General features: G+C 47.1%; 1 protein-coding gene across 4 annotated transcripts in view; it reads left to right on the top strand.

Annotated features, from left to right (window-relative positions):
• Positions 1-17,013, top strand: part of XPNPEP1 (X-prolyl aminopeptidase 1) — a 54,982-nt gene that overhangs the window by 22,692 nt on the left and 15,277 nt on the right. For all 4 annotated transcript variants that reach the window (XM_055299812.1, XM_055299815.1, XM_055299813.1 and 1 more), the window contains exons 4-10: positions 6,303-6,366; positions 7,559-7,663; positions 9,939-10,031; positions 10,350-10,493; positions 12,205-12,300; positions 14,306-14,387; positions 15,867-16,077. In XM_055299812.1, coding sequence (XP_055155787.1) covers positions 6,303-6,366; positions 7,559-7,663; positions 9,939-10,031; positions 10,350-10,493; positions 12,205-12,300; positions 14,306-14,387; positions 15,867-16,077 — 795 coding nt within the window. The remainder of the gene's footprint in view (positions 1-6,302; positions 6,367-7,558; positions 7,664-9,938; positions 10,032-10,349; positions 10,494-12,204; positions 12,301-14,305; positions 14,388-15,866; positions 16,078-17,013) is intronic.

Here is a 17,013-nt window from a genome sequence, read left to right as displayed (position 1 = left end):
TCTTCATCCCCTGCTAATGATCCCAGAATATTAGAATATTAGAATTAGTTGGCTTCTCCCTGGATGAGGAAACTTGAGAGTTAAAAGCCTGTTGAGCCTCATCTTCCTGGTTGAGGAAACTGAGAGTTCAAAATCCTGTTGAGGGCTTTTGAACAAGGCAGTGACATAATCAAAGGAGCAGTGTTGAGTGTGGATTGGAGAAGGGACATTCTGGGAACTAAAGCCATTGGGAGACCATTGCAGGATCCCGGAGTCGGGGTACAGAGGCCTTGGACTTGGTGGTGGCCTTCGGGAGCAGAGAGGACGGGAAGGATTTGGAGGGAGAAGTAGTAGAGCACAGATTGAATGTGGACCTTATAGGCAGATGGCAGAGGGGTTTGGGAAGGTTGGAACCTAGGAGAGTTTGTGATGCCATCCAGAGAAACAAATGAGAAATGCGGAGTTCCTTGTTTCAGTTCCTGTGGAGAGGTGGGGCATAGTTGGGGTGACTGCTAAGTGGGACTCTGGGGCCTTGCCAGGACTGTGAAGACAAGGAGCAAGGGTTGGCTTTGTGTGTGACCTGCCGCAGCAGCCTTCTCAGGAATAGAGAAGCTGCTGTTCTCTGTTCCTAATTGTTTCATTTCAGGCTAGATTCAGGGTTGATGGAATTTCTCCTCTGGGTGGGGAAGGGAGGGTGTTGGAGAATGAAGGGGAATCTTGAATTCTGTCCTTTGTGTACTTTCCAAAACATAAATATGCACACCCACACACTATTCCATGCTAGAGAGAGAATGCACCCCAAATGCATAATTACGCAAGGACTGGGCACTCCAGGAGTCTGCGTCTCACTGTCCTCTGCAACTCTAAGAGTTCGTTCTTTGTAAACCCAGGACAAGTGATGTGGTAATCATGAGTTTGGGCCCAGGGGGACTTTTACAATGAGAAATTGTCCATTCTTTCTGGTAATCTGAATGCTTTCATGTACCATCTAAGTCAAACATTGGGATTTGTGGGTGCCTCTGGCCCTAAACCTGGAGAATCATTGAGTGGGGCCAGAACTGTGCCAGCACTACCCTTTAGAAATTCAAATTCTTTATCCCCCCCATATGTAAGGCTTCATTATTCTGCTCTTGGGTGTGTTTAATCAAAGGGTCATGTTCTGTCAGAGGTGACTGCCAGTTTGAGTTTTTGGCTATTTTTATGGTTCCTCCTTCTGGAAGACTTGAATCAGATTTTCCTAACCTCTGTCCTACTTCCATTCTTCCTGGAGTCAGCTTCCTGTTTTGTATCTCTTAAACAGGCTCTCTCCTAGGGTGGAGTAGTGATTTTTTTATTTTTGATTTTTTTGGAGTAGTGATTTTTATCACAGAGTGGTTTTATCTACTGTATTAATTAGAGTAATGCTAGCTGTGGTAACACATCTCAGAGTTTCAGTGGCCTGGTATTGTAGAGCCTTATCTCTTGTTTGTATAGCTGGCTGGAGTGGGTGTTCTTGGTTGGTGGGTGACTTTCTTCTACTAGGAAGAGAGTCATTCAGAGATCCAGGCTCTTTCCATCCTCTAACACCACTACTCCAGTGAGTGGAAGGCGGAGGAGTATGAAGAGGTCACACCCCCTTTTTACTGCCATTACCCCAACCCTACATTTCATTGGTGAAAACTAGGCATGTGACCCCACCTAGATGCCTGGGTACCCGGGAAAAGAAGTCCTAGAGGGGAATATAGTTGTTGGCAATAGTAGGGATTTTGTTATCATCACCCAAGGCAGGGCATGGATAAATGCCAGTGTGGATTGTCCTGCAAATTTCTGACGTGTGGGAGTTCTCTGAGTGGAGTGGGCTAGAAAGCTTTGTGGAAGAGGACGTATTTGAACTGGATTTTGAGGGGTGGTTAAGGCTTTTTTTCCTTATTTATAGATGTGCTTTATTTGGCTGAGTATTATTTACTTGTTTGAATTAGATGCCAACACTTGAAAGATAGGTGACCTTTCATCAACACACATATATTTAGCTTCTGAAATACTGAGGAGTGGCAACATGTGGCCTGTACTCCAGCATGACAGGCATCAGAGGTGAGAAGAGCTGCTGTCTGGAAAAGTCACTTCTTAATCCTCCTTGTCTAGTTTACTTGCCTGTACCCTAAGACACTTGAGTTTGAAACCACAGTTACAATCCCTTCTGATCTGAATAGTACATTCGTTTCCTCCCGCTGCTATAACATTATCACAAACTTAGTGGTTTACAATAACAGAAATCTGTTATCTTACAGTTCTGGAGCTCTGGAGTCTACAGTGGGTTAGTAGGGCTATATTTTTTCTGGAGATTCCAGGGGAGAATCTGTTTCCTTGCCTTTTCCTGTTTCTAGAGGCCACCTGCATTCCTTAGGTTGTAGCCCTTCCTCTGTCTTCAAAGAGATGACTAAGATTTTAGCTAGGTACAGAGAAAAAGGCTCATCTTTCCTTCTGCTTTGTTCATTTATTCCGCAGATATTTTTTAAAAATATTTATTTATTTATTCAGAAAGACAGAGAGAGAGAGAGAGAGAGAGAGAGAGAGAGAGGCACAGAGACACAGGCAGAGGGAGAGGCAGGCTCCATGCAGGGAGCCCGACGTGGGACTTGATCCCGGGTCTCCAGGATCACACCCCGGGCTGCAGGCGGCGCTAAACCGCTGCGCCACCGGGGCTGCCCTATTCTGATTGCCCTATTAGCCCAATCAGATATTTTAAAAATATTTATTTATTTATTCAGAAAGACAGAGAGAGAGAGAGAGAGAGAGAGAGAGAGAGAGAGAGGCACAGAGACACAAGCAGAGGGAGAGGCAGGTTCCATGCAGGGAGCCCGACGTGGGACTTGATCCCGGGTCTCCAGGATCACACCCCGGGCTGCAGGCGGCGCTAAACCGCTGCGCCACCGGGGCTGCCCTATTCTGATTGCCCTATTAGCCCAATCAGATATTGATTGAGGATGAATATATACTACCTATGCTGTGATAGGGGACAGGGGCAGTCACAAATAGACAAATACTCTGATCGCATGGAACTTATATTTTGGGGCAGGCTGATAATAATAATGTAAGAAAGAAGAAGAGCATAGAAAAAAGCATAGCTCATAGAAGAAGAGCTATACAGAGAGGTAAAGGCCAGGTGGCCACTTTGGGTGGTTCAGGCAAGCCCCTCTGTGAGGTGATGTCTGATCTGAAATGTAGTGACGAGAAGGAGCTAGCCATGCCACGATCAGAGAGGGACTTTGATAGGCACAAGAAAGAGCTTGTGCAAAGGCCCTGAAGCCGGAACGAGTTTGGGAAAGAGCAGAAAACCGGTGGTGTGGGTTGAATGTTTCAAGTGGTGGAGAGAGTGGAGGAGAGTCCTGAGAGGACAGCAGGGCCTGGTCAGGCAGTGCCTTGGGGACTGGGCTGGAGTTCGGATTTTACCCTAAGTTTGATGGGAAGCTCTTGGTAGGTTTTAAGCAGGATGCTAACATGGTGTATGTAGACATCTTGGAAAGCTTACTCTTGAGTGTGTGAGAAGAATGGATTGGTGGGTCCCTGGTCCAGGTGGAGATGATGGAGGCCTGAATTGGGTGCTGGTCTTAAGAGATGGAGAGAAATGGTATTTTTGGAGAAAAAGCCAATAGCTCTACTTCCTTGTTTCTCTTTCCTGGCATGCTAAGGTTTTGGGTTAATTATATCTCCCGGGAGAATGTTCTTGGATTTTGCCAGCCTCACAGCTGGGGGAAAGTAGGAGGCCCAGGTCCAGTGCTTGTCTGGCTTTTGCCTAGCTTGTTGGTATAGAGGTGACAGCTTCGGTCAGTGACGGCTTCCTGGCAGGTTGACTACTTAGGTCATGTCTAGACGTTCTTGCCCGGACCTCCTCTTGATCCCAAACCAAACATGTCCGCCTGCTGTTAATTCCACCTCCCTTTGGAGAAACCTGCCTCCTGCCTTTGCTGATAGGCCCTTCCTTTGAGAGGGCCTGTCCCGCTAGGGGTGGGGCATTCCTGGAGAGCTGCGTGCTTGAGTGGAAGAGTCTGCCTGTGCCCAGACGAGCAGTCCCTTCTCTGCCAGCCCTTTGCTGGCAGCCTCACTGTGTGTCACAGGTGGCTGAGCCTCTAGCAGGGTAGACTCCTTGGCCATCAGGATTGCCCCTTGCCTCTTCCCCATTGTGTACTGTGAGTTTTAGCATGGAGGTTATTTTTGTTTCCTTAGTTTTCCCAGCCTCTTGGACGCTTTTTCATCATTCAGGAAGAAACTAATACTATCTGTTCCACTGCACACTTGCAGCACTCAGCATTCTGGTGAGTTGTTTTAGACATTAACTTATTGCTCCTCATAACGATCTTGGGAGAGCGGGAGCTCTCCTCTACCCTCCATTTTTGCCTTCTTTTTCTTTAGTCTTGTACCCAATGATTACTGCGTTAATAACCAAATGAGAATTCTGCAGTTCATAGATGCTGGCGGCCATTCTTCCTGGTATTAGTGCTAAGATCAAGCATTCCTCTGTGTTTGAGGGATAAAACATGTGCCTGCTGTGGCTTTTCGCAGTCTGAAGGGACCTGTTTTAGAAATGAGGAACTGAGCCTGAGAGACGCAGTGAGCCTTGTTGTAGACCACGCAGCTGGGTCTGCTGGAGGGCAGGTGTGACCTTGAGCTCTGTCATCTGTCATGGCTCCCTCTGTCATGGCTTCCTCTGCCATGCCCTCATGCCCTTTGGGCATCTCCATGGAGAGTGGTCCTCTGGCCAGTTTGAGGCTGTGGCTGCAGCTGCCTCAGTGAAACGAGTGGGAGCGAGACATGGATGCTTTTTCACCCCTACTTTGTGTTGACCTAAAAAATGCCTTGGTCTGGCAGCCCCATTCTCTATCATCAGCATTCTTTTTTTTTTTTTTTTAAGATTTTATTTATTTATTAATGAGAGACACAGAGAGAAAGACACACACACACACACACACACACACACACACACACACACACAGAGAGAGAGGCAGAGACACAGGCAGAGGGAGAAGCAGGCTCCATGCAGGGAGCTTGACGTGGGACTTGATCCCGGGACTCCAGGATCACACTCTGGGCTGAAGGCGGCGCTAAACCGTTGAGCCACCTGGGCTGCCCTATCATCAACATTCTTTTTTTTTTTTTTTTTAAGATTTTATTTATTTATTTGAGACACACACAGAGAGAGAGAGAGGGAGAGAGAGAGAGAGGCAGAGACACAGGCAGAGGGAGAAGCAGGCCCCATGCAGGGAGCCTGATGTGGGACTCGATCCCAGGTCTCCAGGATCAGGCCCTGGGCTGTAGGCTGCACCAAACCGCTGAGCCACCTGGGCTGCCTCATATCATCAGCATTCTTAACCCTGCTCGGTCCTTTAGCTCAGAAGCCCCTGCCAACAGTAGAAGGAACAGCAGCTCTGGTTTCCAGTACACCAGATCCTGGCCCAGCTACTGACCTGTGAGTAGGCAAGTTGCTTAAAGATTCCTTCTTCACCCTTCAATTTTCTCATTTGCCAGTAGTCTTATCCCAGAGAGTTGTTGCGAGGACGAGAGATAACATGTCACATGGGTGCAGCGCAGCAGAGTGCTTCAGAGCCTGAGTTCAAAGCCTCAGGTTTTGGGGAAGTTACTTTACTGTGTTTAACTGTGTTGCCAGAAGTGTCCCACCATGACCAGGTACTGTCTGCACAGAAATGTGAACTTCCTGTGTTGTTCAGTCTCTAACCCCTTCCTTTTAGAGGCAAGGGGATGGGAAAAACATGCTTTGGGACATGACATTTTCTTTTGCTGAAGCCTCCTGGATCAGAGGAAGTGTTTCCATTTATTCTCTAATGGGAAGGGACAGGGTCTGTATGGGAATGATTGGTGATGCCACATTAGAGGAGAATACACCCAGAAGTTCGGAAACAAGCTCATGCCTAAAGAGATCTAAGAGAACTATTGGCACCTAAAACAGAAATTCAGCCTTTCTTTTCAGAATAGTAACAGATGCCTAAATGTCAGTGGCAAGGAAGAGAGAAGGCTATTGGTTTGTTTTTTGAGTAAGATCTCAGAAAAGAGCAGTTTATTATGTTTTGTCTTAATTTGCTTTGTTCTCCAGAAGAAGAAATAGAGGCTAGTGGGAATAGCTCTTTTAGCCCATATTTAATTAGGGTCTTCTGCAGCATGAGCAGAGTTTTCTTCATGTTCAGCTTGACTTTTCAGCTAGACTGTTTCTTGAAGGTGCCAAGGCTTTGCCAGCCGTGTCCGCTGTGTCCCCTTGCACACAGCCGGGCACATGGAGAACAGTCAGCATGTGGCCGGTCTAGGTCCACTTCAGCATCCTTTCTGTTTTCCAGAGTGAGTACATTGCTCCATGTGACTGTCGGCGGGCCTTCGTCTCTGGATTTGATGGCTCTGCGGGTGAGTTGCTAAATTCTCTCTCTGTTCTTTCTGTATTTTGTTTGCTTCCCCAAAATAACCAGGCCAACTTTCAGCCTGTGATAGAACCAAAAAGAAAATGCAAACCAGACACTCCCCCTTGAGCCTCTGCAGAAAGGTGTGAACTCCCAGCATCCCCCAACTCTCTGAGTTTACCTTTTAGTGGCCCTTTTCTTGATGCTTTTGCTATTAAAGTTTTCTTTTTCTTTTTTGCTATTAAAGTTTTAAAAAAATTTTCTTTAAAAATGCTTTGGACTTTTTATTGAATATAGCATACATACAGACAGTTGTATCAATTAAACCTAAAATATTTGTGTAACTAGCACTCTGAATAAGAAATGGGACACTAACAGCGTCCCGAACCCCCCCCTAAGCTTGCTGGTCCTATGTCATTCTCTAAGTGCTTGACTTCCAGATTCAGTAATTTCACTTTTAGTTTAAAAAACAAAGGGTAATGTTGAGCTACATTTGGTGCCCTGCCCTAACTTTTCCAAAACTGCCGTGCCCTTGAGTTTTAGGGTGATTCCCCCCCTTCAGACTCTCCTGTGTTACGCTAGCTAGACTTGGCAAAGAACTGCTTCCTTTGGTCTAAGTGCTTGTGTTGGTTGGCACCTCAGGGTTGCCTTTGGCTGGTACGTCTGCCAGAAGCCCTGAGTTCTGTCAGGTGGTAGGGACTGAGGGCAGGTAGGGATGGGAGGCATCCAGGAGTCGCTGTGAATATTGATAGTCCAGTTGATTTCTCTCAGGAAAGGTGAAGCAGTTCTCTTGGCGTAACTGGTGGAGCAGAGCACTGTGATCACTGTGCTGGAGTCCGTTTCCCCTCTGTCTTGTTGATCATGAGGTCTTTTTGACCATAGGTACATAGTCCTCTGTTCTGTTGGCCTTGACTCGTGCTGTGCAGATGGGGAGCTCCAGGGACCCATCAACCTGGGCTGCCTGAGGGTGGTCTCCTTCAAAGCTTGACCCACAGCTGGTTCTCAGTGGCATTGTCTTCTCTTGCCTAGAGTTTTTCCTGGAGTCAGAGGCCCATCTGCCCCACTGGCGTGAGTGGTGGTGGTAGGCTGGCCGCACAGGAGCTGGTACTTCTCATTGTGCTTCTCAGCCTGCTGCCACTGTGTGCAGCTTCTATGTGGTCGTCAGAAATTTTTCTCTTTCTTTTGCTCCCTTACTCCAGGCACGGCCATCATTACAGAAGAGCATGCGGCCATGTGGACTGATGGACGCTACTTTCTCCAGGCTGCCAAGCAGATGGACAGCAACTGGACACTCATGAAGATGGGTGTGTAGAGGTGTGGCCAGCCCAACTTTACTTGGCCAGCTTTGGGAAGGGACCCTAGAGTTCCTCAAGGTCTCTGGATCTTAACCCTTTTGTGAGGTCATGGGCCCTTTTGAGAATTCGGGGTGTGTTAGTCTGCTTGGGCTGCCATAATAAAATACCATAGACTAGGTGAGTTAAACAACAGAAATGTATTTTCTCAGTTCTGAAGGCTAGAAGTCTGAGATCAGGGTGCCAGCATGCTCAGGTTCTAGTGACAGCCCTCCTCCTGATTTACAGATGGCCACCTTCTCTCTTGAGTTCTTACCTGGCAGGGAGAACCTCTCTTCTTCTTTTTAGAATCCTATCGGATTAGAACTCCACCCTTAGGATTTCAACATAGGATTTTGGGGGGACACATTCCAGTTCATGGCATAAGAAAACACTCTTTCTCATATCTACGTGCACATGCACACACACAGGCAGACATCTGGGGGCTCTGGGGCTGGTACAAATGGATAGGCTAGTGGCCTTTAAACTTGTTTATTGCATGCCTCTGGCTCATGTACCTTCAACATATATGCATACTTGTTTATATGTTTATATATAAACATCTGCTTTTCAAATGTGAGCAAAGATTAATTTCCTTATTTTTTAGACAAAAATAAATACAAATAGACATCTTAATACTTCCTGCTAACACCCCAGGGGATCGTTCAGTGTGTCCCTGGGGTATGGGTATCTCTCTTTGGGGCCCACATCTCTAGTTGTCAGGTCTGCCTGTTCCATCTCGTAGGTATGTGGTGGCCTGGCGGACGAGTCCTCCTTCCTTCTAAGTCCCCCTGTAGTTGGCTGTGTCTTCCCCAAACCCCCCTTTCCTCAGGCGTCTCTCCTGTGTAGGGCAATTCTGGTGGGTTTGGTTGGGGAGTGATTCATCCCTGAGTTTTTGCCAGATATCTGTCTGCTAGGAAATAGCATGACTTCATCCTATAAAAGTCATACTAAGGGCATTAAAAGAAAACTTCGTTAGTAAGTGGCTTTTTAGCGGTTTGGAAAAAAATAGCCAAGAATCAAATAGCAAAATAACAGCTCAGTGCCAGCTTTTAGGCAGTTTTTTGGAATTGAGGTTCATGAGCTCATTTCTTTATAAACCTTTGAACTTCCCCTCTGTGGTTATGTGGTTATCAGCAGTCAGTAGGGAAAACAGTGAAGATAAGTACTGTTTTTAGAATATACGAACTTTCACTCTAAATATAGATCTATTTCACCAAGATGTTAACTTTTTAGTAAAAATCTGATCAGTTAAGAAGCATACATCCAAATGTAGAAGGTATTGGCTTAGATTAAAGAAAAACTGGAATATCAAAAATAACTTCACTTCCTTTCTTGAGGTTTATTTGGTGTCCCATGACTCGTCTCTTGGAAATGGGAAGGGCTGTTTGCTCTTAGGAATTGAGAAGCCAAGGAACCATCGTAAAGATGATGGTGATGAGACCTGTGTGGCCCTCTTGTAATCTTTGGAAAGATTTCTTTGCTGCTGAGACTTGTGTTCAGACCCCAGTCAGGCCTGGTTCAAGGGTGGGAGCCTCCTATCTGCCACCCTACCTTACAGTGAGGGGAGAGCACCATGTCCTGTGTTTCCTGGTTTGAGATGTGAGGGAGGGTTTCCAGTTCCTAGCCTTCACCAGTCACGACCCAAGTGTTCATCAAGTGACTAGTAGTGATAAAGTGACCAAAGGCTGAGAAGATGTTCTTTGCAATGACATATGTGCCAGTGTTGCAGTGATTCCCAGGATTCTGTTTTTACTAGGAGTTGAATGAAAATCTTGCCTTTTCCTTTTTTTTTTTTATCTTCTTACTCCTATGCTTTTTTTTTTTTTTTTTTTTTTTAAGATTTATTTCAGAAAGAGGGAGAGTGTGAGTGTGAGGGGCAGAGGGAGAGGGAGAAGGACTCTTAAGTGGACTCTGCTGAGCACAGAGCCTGACATCGGCTTGATTCCACAAACCTGAGATCATGACCTGAGCTGAAACCAGGAGTTGGACGCTTAACCAGCTGTACCACCCAGGCACCCCTTATGGCACCCAGGCCATCATATACTTTTTAAATACATCATCTTATCCTTCTTGCAATCTTCCAGGATTAAGCAAAGTTTGGGTTCTTTAAGTGCTGCCAACCTACCATATAGAAGGTGCTTCATAAAGACCCTAGGATCATGATGTTGGTGAAGTGCATCCTTTGGGTAGGACTATGAGCTTGGGTCCATTGGGAATTGTTTCTTACATGTTCTTCCCTTGGTAGGTCTGAAGGACACACCAACTCAGGAAGACTGGCTGGTGAGTGTACTTCCTGAAGGATCCAGGGTTGGTGTGGACCCACTGATCATTCCTACAGGTGAGTGAGCTGGGGTCCTTCCAGTGTGGGGGAGGAAGTGGATTCTAGATGCTTCTCCATTCCCTTTGTTTGCTTGTGGACTTGGATCATTTAGGGGCTCAGCATGACTTGATGTCATGATAAAGGTCAAGGTGAAGAGAAGAGTTTTGGCAGAGAGGCAGGGGAAGGCTGTTGCTGGTGAAAATAACCTTTTTACACTCATCCTGCATACCCAGTGCTAGGCCACGGGAGGACCGCTTTTCAGAAGGCACTGCTGCCTGCCTTAGCTGAAATGGCATTTGGTTCATGTATGGTTGGGCTACGTGTATTTCTCCCCAGATTACTGGAAGAAGATGGCCAAGGTTCTGAGAAGTGCAGGCCACCACCTCATTCCTGTCAAGGAGAACCTTGTGGACAAAATCTGGACAGACCGTCCTGAGCGCCCGTGCAAGCCCCTCCTCGCACTGGGCCTGGATTACACAGGTCAGAACCCTGCTGCGCCCAACAGGGCCCCCAGCCCTTGTTCCCTGCCCGTCACCATTGTCCCCATCCCAGTCCTCTGAATCAGAATCCAGCCAGGCTGGTGGGCGGTTTTGCTTCACCCTGGCACAGTGCGGTATTTGATGAAAGCAGGAGCTTTATTTGTTTCCACAGTGGCCACCTACTTGCCACTTATTTGCATAATTTATGCTTGCCACGCTCTTCTGGGCAGACCTTTGGCCTCTGCTAAGATGGCTTTTTTACCACTCTGTTGCTAACTGCCTCTAACAAGTCTGATAGTGGAAACAGGGCTGGGGGCTTTCTAGGTTCCATTTCCTCTTCTTCCACCCGCATTTGGAGGTTTACCTTCCTAGGCCCCCCACCCTGTATCTAGAACCTTCTGCTTTAGAGGCTTTGGGTTGTGGGTGGGTTTCTTTGGCCTGTATATTAGTGGTTGGTGAAGAGCAAGTAGTGAACTGTTGGTGGGAGCTGAAAGTGTGGATTTATAGAACAGTGAGGGATGCAGAGAGAGGCCAGGGAGGTGGGGCTGCAGGGGAGAGAGCTGTGCGGTAGAAACAGAAGAGGAGAGGTGGATGGGGGATGTCTGGAATGTAGGCAGATTGCCCAGAGGGGTCCTGGGAAGAAAGCATTACAGCCCAGGCTCTTGCCAAGTTTTAAACAGCATTCCCGAGCTGATCTTCAAAGCCGTGATGGTTGCGGGGGCAGCCCCCAGCTTGCTTTCCCTGTGACGCCCTCACCGGAGGGGATCACAGACTGAGGGGGATCGGTCCAGTGAGTGGCCTGGGGTCAGCTAAACATTTTCCACGAGCATGTTTTGAATTTTTTTTTTTTTAACTGACTCAGAGGCTCCGACCTATTACTTGTACGAGAGGGGAGAACAGATGTTGGGGGTAAGACTTTTGGTCAGCAAACGTGAGTGACTCCTACGTGCAGGACACTGTGCCAGGTGTTGGGTGAACCAGATGGTTCCCCAGTTCCCAGGGGCAGGCTTGTAACCTGAGCTGTCAGTGCTGTTTCATGCTGTTTCATGGTGATGGTGGTGATAGTGGTGGTGAAGGGGTGCGCCTCTCTAGGGCTGCAGTTTCATCTGGAGAACTGCAGGGAGCCAGCCCCTGGCTATGATGGGACAAGGGTGATTTGGAAGTTAATAGTCACAGAGTCAGATTGCAGGGAGTTCCTAGGTCTTAGCACCATGAGGCGAGTCTCTCAGCTCCAAGAATGTCAAGTGGTGGGTGATATTCCCCTGGGCCTCTAAGCCTGGATGAGTTTTCTCTGCTGGGCAGTATCTTCTCATAGCTCCCTGTGCTTCTGCCGCTATTCAGTCTTGACACAAGATAACTATTGCTGTATTGATTGTCTTTCCTTCTAAATTGTAAGCCCCATGAGGGCAGGGGCTGGGTATTGCTTAGAGCTGTGACTGCAGTGATGAGCACAATGTCTGGCAGGTATCTATGCCCATGAAGTCTAGATACTTCAGAGACATTTGTTGGATGAACAAATGCATTAATTTTGTGAGTGAGGCCGTCAGGGCTCTTGAAAGTCAACAGGCTTGGACAAGAAGCTTGAGTCCAGGCCTCCTGTTTCCTCAGGCAGCATGCTCTGTATAAATGGCCTGGGTAAGAATGTTTGGGATGGGTTCTTTCACTTGGCTCCCGTGTAGGGCCAGAGTCACAAGCACATTTGTTTCTTGCAGGCATCTCCTGGAAGGACAAGGTTGCAGACCTTCGGTTGAAAATGGCTGAGAGGAATGTCGTGTGGTTTGTGGTCACTGCCCTGGATGAGGTTGCGTGTAAGTGCTCTGGCTCTACTGTGTGGGCACATTACCTGGTCTCTCCCTTGGTTCTCTTGGAATCTGGGTGTTCACGCCAGTCTGCTTTCTGAGTGGCCAGGGAATAGACAAAAGACCACGTCAGCAAATGAGTACCCAATACACCAAGTAGGATGGAGAAAGAATGACAGAGAATGGGAGAAAGGGTCATAGCTTGGCTCAGAGTGGTATTATAGCCTGGGGCTGATGTGAAATCTGTGATATCCACCTCTGGCCAGTCTCTTCAGGACTATGACACCACCAAGGAAGGACATTTCTTCCCAACATTTTGTGTCTGTCAACATTCATATGTCTCTCCAGCTGTAGAAATGGCATCATAGGAGATTATTTTTTTTTCTCTACACTTTTCCTGGAAATACAGGTCTTCACAGTGGGGATGTTCTAGAAATATTTCTACATCAGAAAACTCAGGAACTGAAAATTCTTTACCAACTTTTTTTTTATTTTTAAGATTTTATTTATTTATTCATGAGAGACACAGAGAGAGGGAGAGAGAGAGGCAGAGACACAGGCAGAAGGAGAAGCAGGCTCCACATAGGGAGCCCGATGCGAGACTTGATCCTAGGACTCCAGGATCACACCCTGGGCTGAAGGTGACGCTAAACCGCTGAACCACCCGGGCTGCCCCAAACACATTCTTATTGTGGAAAATGTAGAGGAAATAAAAAGAAGAGAAAAATATCCACTATAATTTTGTTACCTAGAGATAATCACTATTAATATTTTGTGCATATATGTCTTATAGCTTGATTTTTCTAATGTCTCTGTATACTCTAAGCATATATAATCATAATTTAAGTAAATATAAATATCCCATCATATGGTTCTCCATAACTTACTTAACCATTCCCCTAAGGATGGCCTTTGGGTTATTTTTGATTTTCCCATGACTTTATTATGATGCTACCATCAAAATCTTAGTACATCAGAATCTCTGTATATTTCTGATTATTTTCTTATATTTGTGGTTGGCTTTTAGGGGTGGCATTACGGGTTAGAGGGTATGTACGTGGTAGGGCTTTGGACCCATCTTGCCAGTTACCTGCCAGAAATGTTTACGGTGGATATGAATATGCCTGTCCTGGCACACCCTTGCCAGTCCCAGATACTGTCATTTTTTAAAAAGTGCTAGTCCGATAGGTAAAAAACATTGCTTCATTGCTTTACTGTGAGAGGCCATTATTTTAAAATAGAGGCAGTTCTTTTCTCACCAGGGTCTTTTTAACATTATGTTCTTCGGGAGAGCAAGAATTAGGCAGCTGGAAGCTATGGGAGCATAGCTATGGTCTCTGCTGGCCCCTGTACTTCTTAAACATACAATGACTTCCCCAAACGCCCGTTGACACTGGCTCTAGGCAGGTCCTCCACTCTGGTTTGGTACCACAGTTTACCCTTGGGTGGGCTTGGATTTGGGTTTCATTCATGGGCCTAAGTCCTGCTGACTCAATGCTTTTGTTCCTGTGCTGGGAAGTTCCGCCTCTGAGGAGCTCCTCGACTCTTAGCCAGAGGGCCTTCTTTGAGCTCCCTCATCGTGGGTGGGTCTCAGTTTTTCTACCCTATGTCTTCAGAAGGGAGAGAGTGCTTGGCCCTTTTCCCTTTACTTGGGAGTGCCAAAGGTTTTCCCTGTGGCAAGGCCAGGCTTGGCCGGTCACCACCAGGCAGACCATTTCAACTCTTTTGTTTGGAGGGTAATTTGCCTGTTTTTTGACTAACTTCCATTGCATTCCGTTCCCGGGGCAGTGCTGTGGGAGCATAAGGAACAGATCTGGTGCCATCGTTTGGTGGACATGAGCAACTGCAGCTCAGAGGTAAAACCAGGAAACGAGGTTTCCTGCTTTTCTGAGAGAGGAGTGTCACTGAATCCTTCTGTAGAAGCCTTCCATGGATGCCAAAGTACTTAAAAATTCCTGTTAAAATCTCAAGTCAGGCAGGTGACAGAGTCTTTTTTTTTTTTTTTTTTTTTAAGGGCTGTTCAATCTCCGAGGATCGGACGTGGAGCACAATCCCGTGTTTTTCTCCTATGCAGTCATAGGATTGGAGACGATCATGTGAGTGTTTGCCCCACACGGGAAAGTCGTTCCTTCCACACAGCTCCTCAGATGCTCTGTCTCCCTTCCTGGTCAACCCCATCGCTGCCTGAGGTCCTGCTGATGCGTTGCTTTTCCCTTTTCCTGCCTCTCTCCCCCTTTCCCTTCTGATCTTCCTACACAGTAGGTGTTTTTTACATCTCGCCTCTTTCTTAATCTTCCAGATGACTTGAAATCCATGAAAGTATCTCTAATACTAGGAGATGAAAAAAAAAATAGGCAGGGACATCAGAACAAAACTGGAATGAGGTTAGTTCACAAGATTCCTGCTGCAAAGTCTTGGTCAGGCCATACACTGGATTCTAGGTTTTGTAGCAGCCAGCGCAAAGGGATGGATAGGCTCAGTGCTACAATCCTGGGTACACAATTCAGATAAACTCAGGCGTTCAAAGGTCAGAAATGACACAGGAAGATGGTTATGCCTTGTTGAATTGTCTATTTATCTGCCAAGGAATTGCTTGTGACCTTCTTGTGGTTGTGCTTCTATCCGGATGGCTCTCTTTATTCACATAACATTTATGAGTTTCTAGAGTCTCTGTTGGCTGCTAGGTTACATCAGACAGATAGGGTCTGGGGCTAGAGTTGGGGAGATGAGTGTCTCTTCAGGGGGTTCAGGCATGTAAGTGGGCACTGACTTGTCAGTGGGATGGATATGGGGCCTGGCCTAAACTTGGGGGTCACAGGAGACTGACAAGTAATACTGAAGCAGAGATCAAGGGCACATGTGAGCTGGTTAGGTGAATGGGGGCCATGAGGAATGGTGATCTAAGCAAAGGAGAACAGCATTGTCAGTGGCTCTGGGCAGGGGAGAGCACGATGGCTGTGACCTGGAGTGGCTTAGTGTGGTTGGAACATGGGAGTGTGAGGCCGGAAGACGAGCAGGGGCCATGGAAAGGAAGGCCTGTAAGCCAAGTCCAGGAGCTCCGACCTTTGTTCTGAGGACACTGGGGAGCTGTTGAATGGATTTTTCACAAGAAACCACATGATTGGGTTTGCAAATCATAGAGAATACTATGGCAGTGAACATGGGATGGCTAGGGGCAAGATTGGATCCAGGGAGACCAGCTAGGAGGCTGTGGCACAAATCCAGCAGGGGGATGGTGGCAGCGTGAACCTGGCCTGTGACTGGGCAGGGCTGGAGTCAAAGGTGGACAGATTGGATGGGATTTAGACTATAGGTCTAGAGATCTTAGTGGAGGGAAGGAAGGACATCGGGGACAGTGCCCAGGTCCTGGCTGGAGGAACGAGGTGGACGGATATAACATACACAGGGATAGAGACAACTTGGTGAACAGGATGTGGGAAAGGAACACGGAGAAGGAGAAGCTGCTTGGTTTTGATTGCTAAAAGATGGAGCCTGTTGTATTTGTGGGCCCACGTTCCTCCCTCTCGCTCACATGCCCTCTTTTCTCTGCCACCTCACTTCTCGCTTCTCTGCAGGCTCTTCATTGATGGTGACCGCATAGATGACCCCAGTGTGAAGGAGCACCTGCTTTTTGACTTGGGCCTGGAAGCCGAATACAGAATCCAGGTGCTTCCCTACAAGTCCATCCTGAGCGAGCTCAAGGCTCTGTGTGCCAATCTCTCCCCAAGGGAGAAAGTGTGGGTCAGCGACAAGGCCAGCTATGCCGTGAGCGAGGCCATCCCCAAGGTTGGTAACCCTGCTGAGGCCCGTTCAAAGCCTGCACCTACCAGCTGCCAGCCCCTTCCCAGTTCTGGCATCCTGCAGCTTTGTCTTTGAAACAGAGGTTGTTCTGGACGTCTCTGGGACTGGCTGTCAGGTCAGGGATGACAGGTCATTGTCCCTAAAGGAGCCCTTTGGGCTGGAGCCATCTTGAGGGTCTGAGGGCCCTTAGAACTCATTGAGTCTTCTGTGTTTTCCAAAATGTAGCATGAGAGAGGATCTTAGGTGGTAAATATGAATGCTTAGGTTTATTTAAGTGTTACCTGTTTTATTTTTGTATTTTATGTTTTTAAAGATTTTATTTATTCATGAGAGACAGAGAGAGAGAGAGAGAGAGGGGTAGAGACACAGGCAGAGGGAGAAGCAGGCTCCATGCAGGGAGCTTGACGTGGGACTTGATCCTGGGTCTCCAGGATCATGCCCTGGGCTGAAGGTGGCACTAAACTGCTGAGCCACCCGGGCTGCCCATGTTATCTGTTTTAAAAGCAATTTAGTGTACACTAGAAAAAAATATTTCTAGCATATGAGACCATGATGTTATAAAAATTATTTCTTAAGACAGAGTTTAACAAAGTTGATTTAAAGATGCTCTAAAGAAGTATTAAGTAAATAAAGGTCTAGAGGGTAGGCAGCCAGGGTGGGAGCTTAGTAGGTGGTATGAGAACACCTGAAACACAACATATGCCCCTTCGCTACCACATTTACCAGCTAAGGAGGCTGGGGACCCAGAGTGGCATGGGAAGTTAGAGACTGGTTGAAGGTCAAATGATAGTGATAGCCTTGCCCTTTACTGAGTCCCTGCTGGGTAGTGCTAAGCAGTGGACACCTGTCTGCTCATTTTCACTAGGGCTCAAGGCAGGACTGTAATCCAGGCCACCTTGGATGTATGTAGCCTTTTCAACT

This window comes from Nyctereutes procyonoides, unplaced genomic scaffold, assembly GCF_905146905.1.
Source record: "Nyctereutes procyonoides isolate TBG_1078 unplaced genomic scaffold, NYPRO_anot_genome, whole genome shotgun sequence".
In the NCBI taxonomy this organism is placed as follows: domain Eukaryota; kingdom Metazoa; phylum Chordata; class Mammalia; order Carnivora; family Canidae; genus Nyctereutes; species Nyctereutes procyonoides.
The sequence above is the reverse complement of the archived record's forward strand: the minus strand, read 5'-3'. Positions and strand labels throughout refer to the sequence as shown.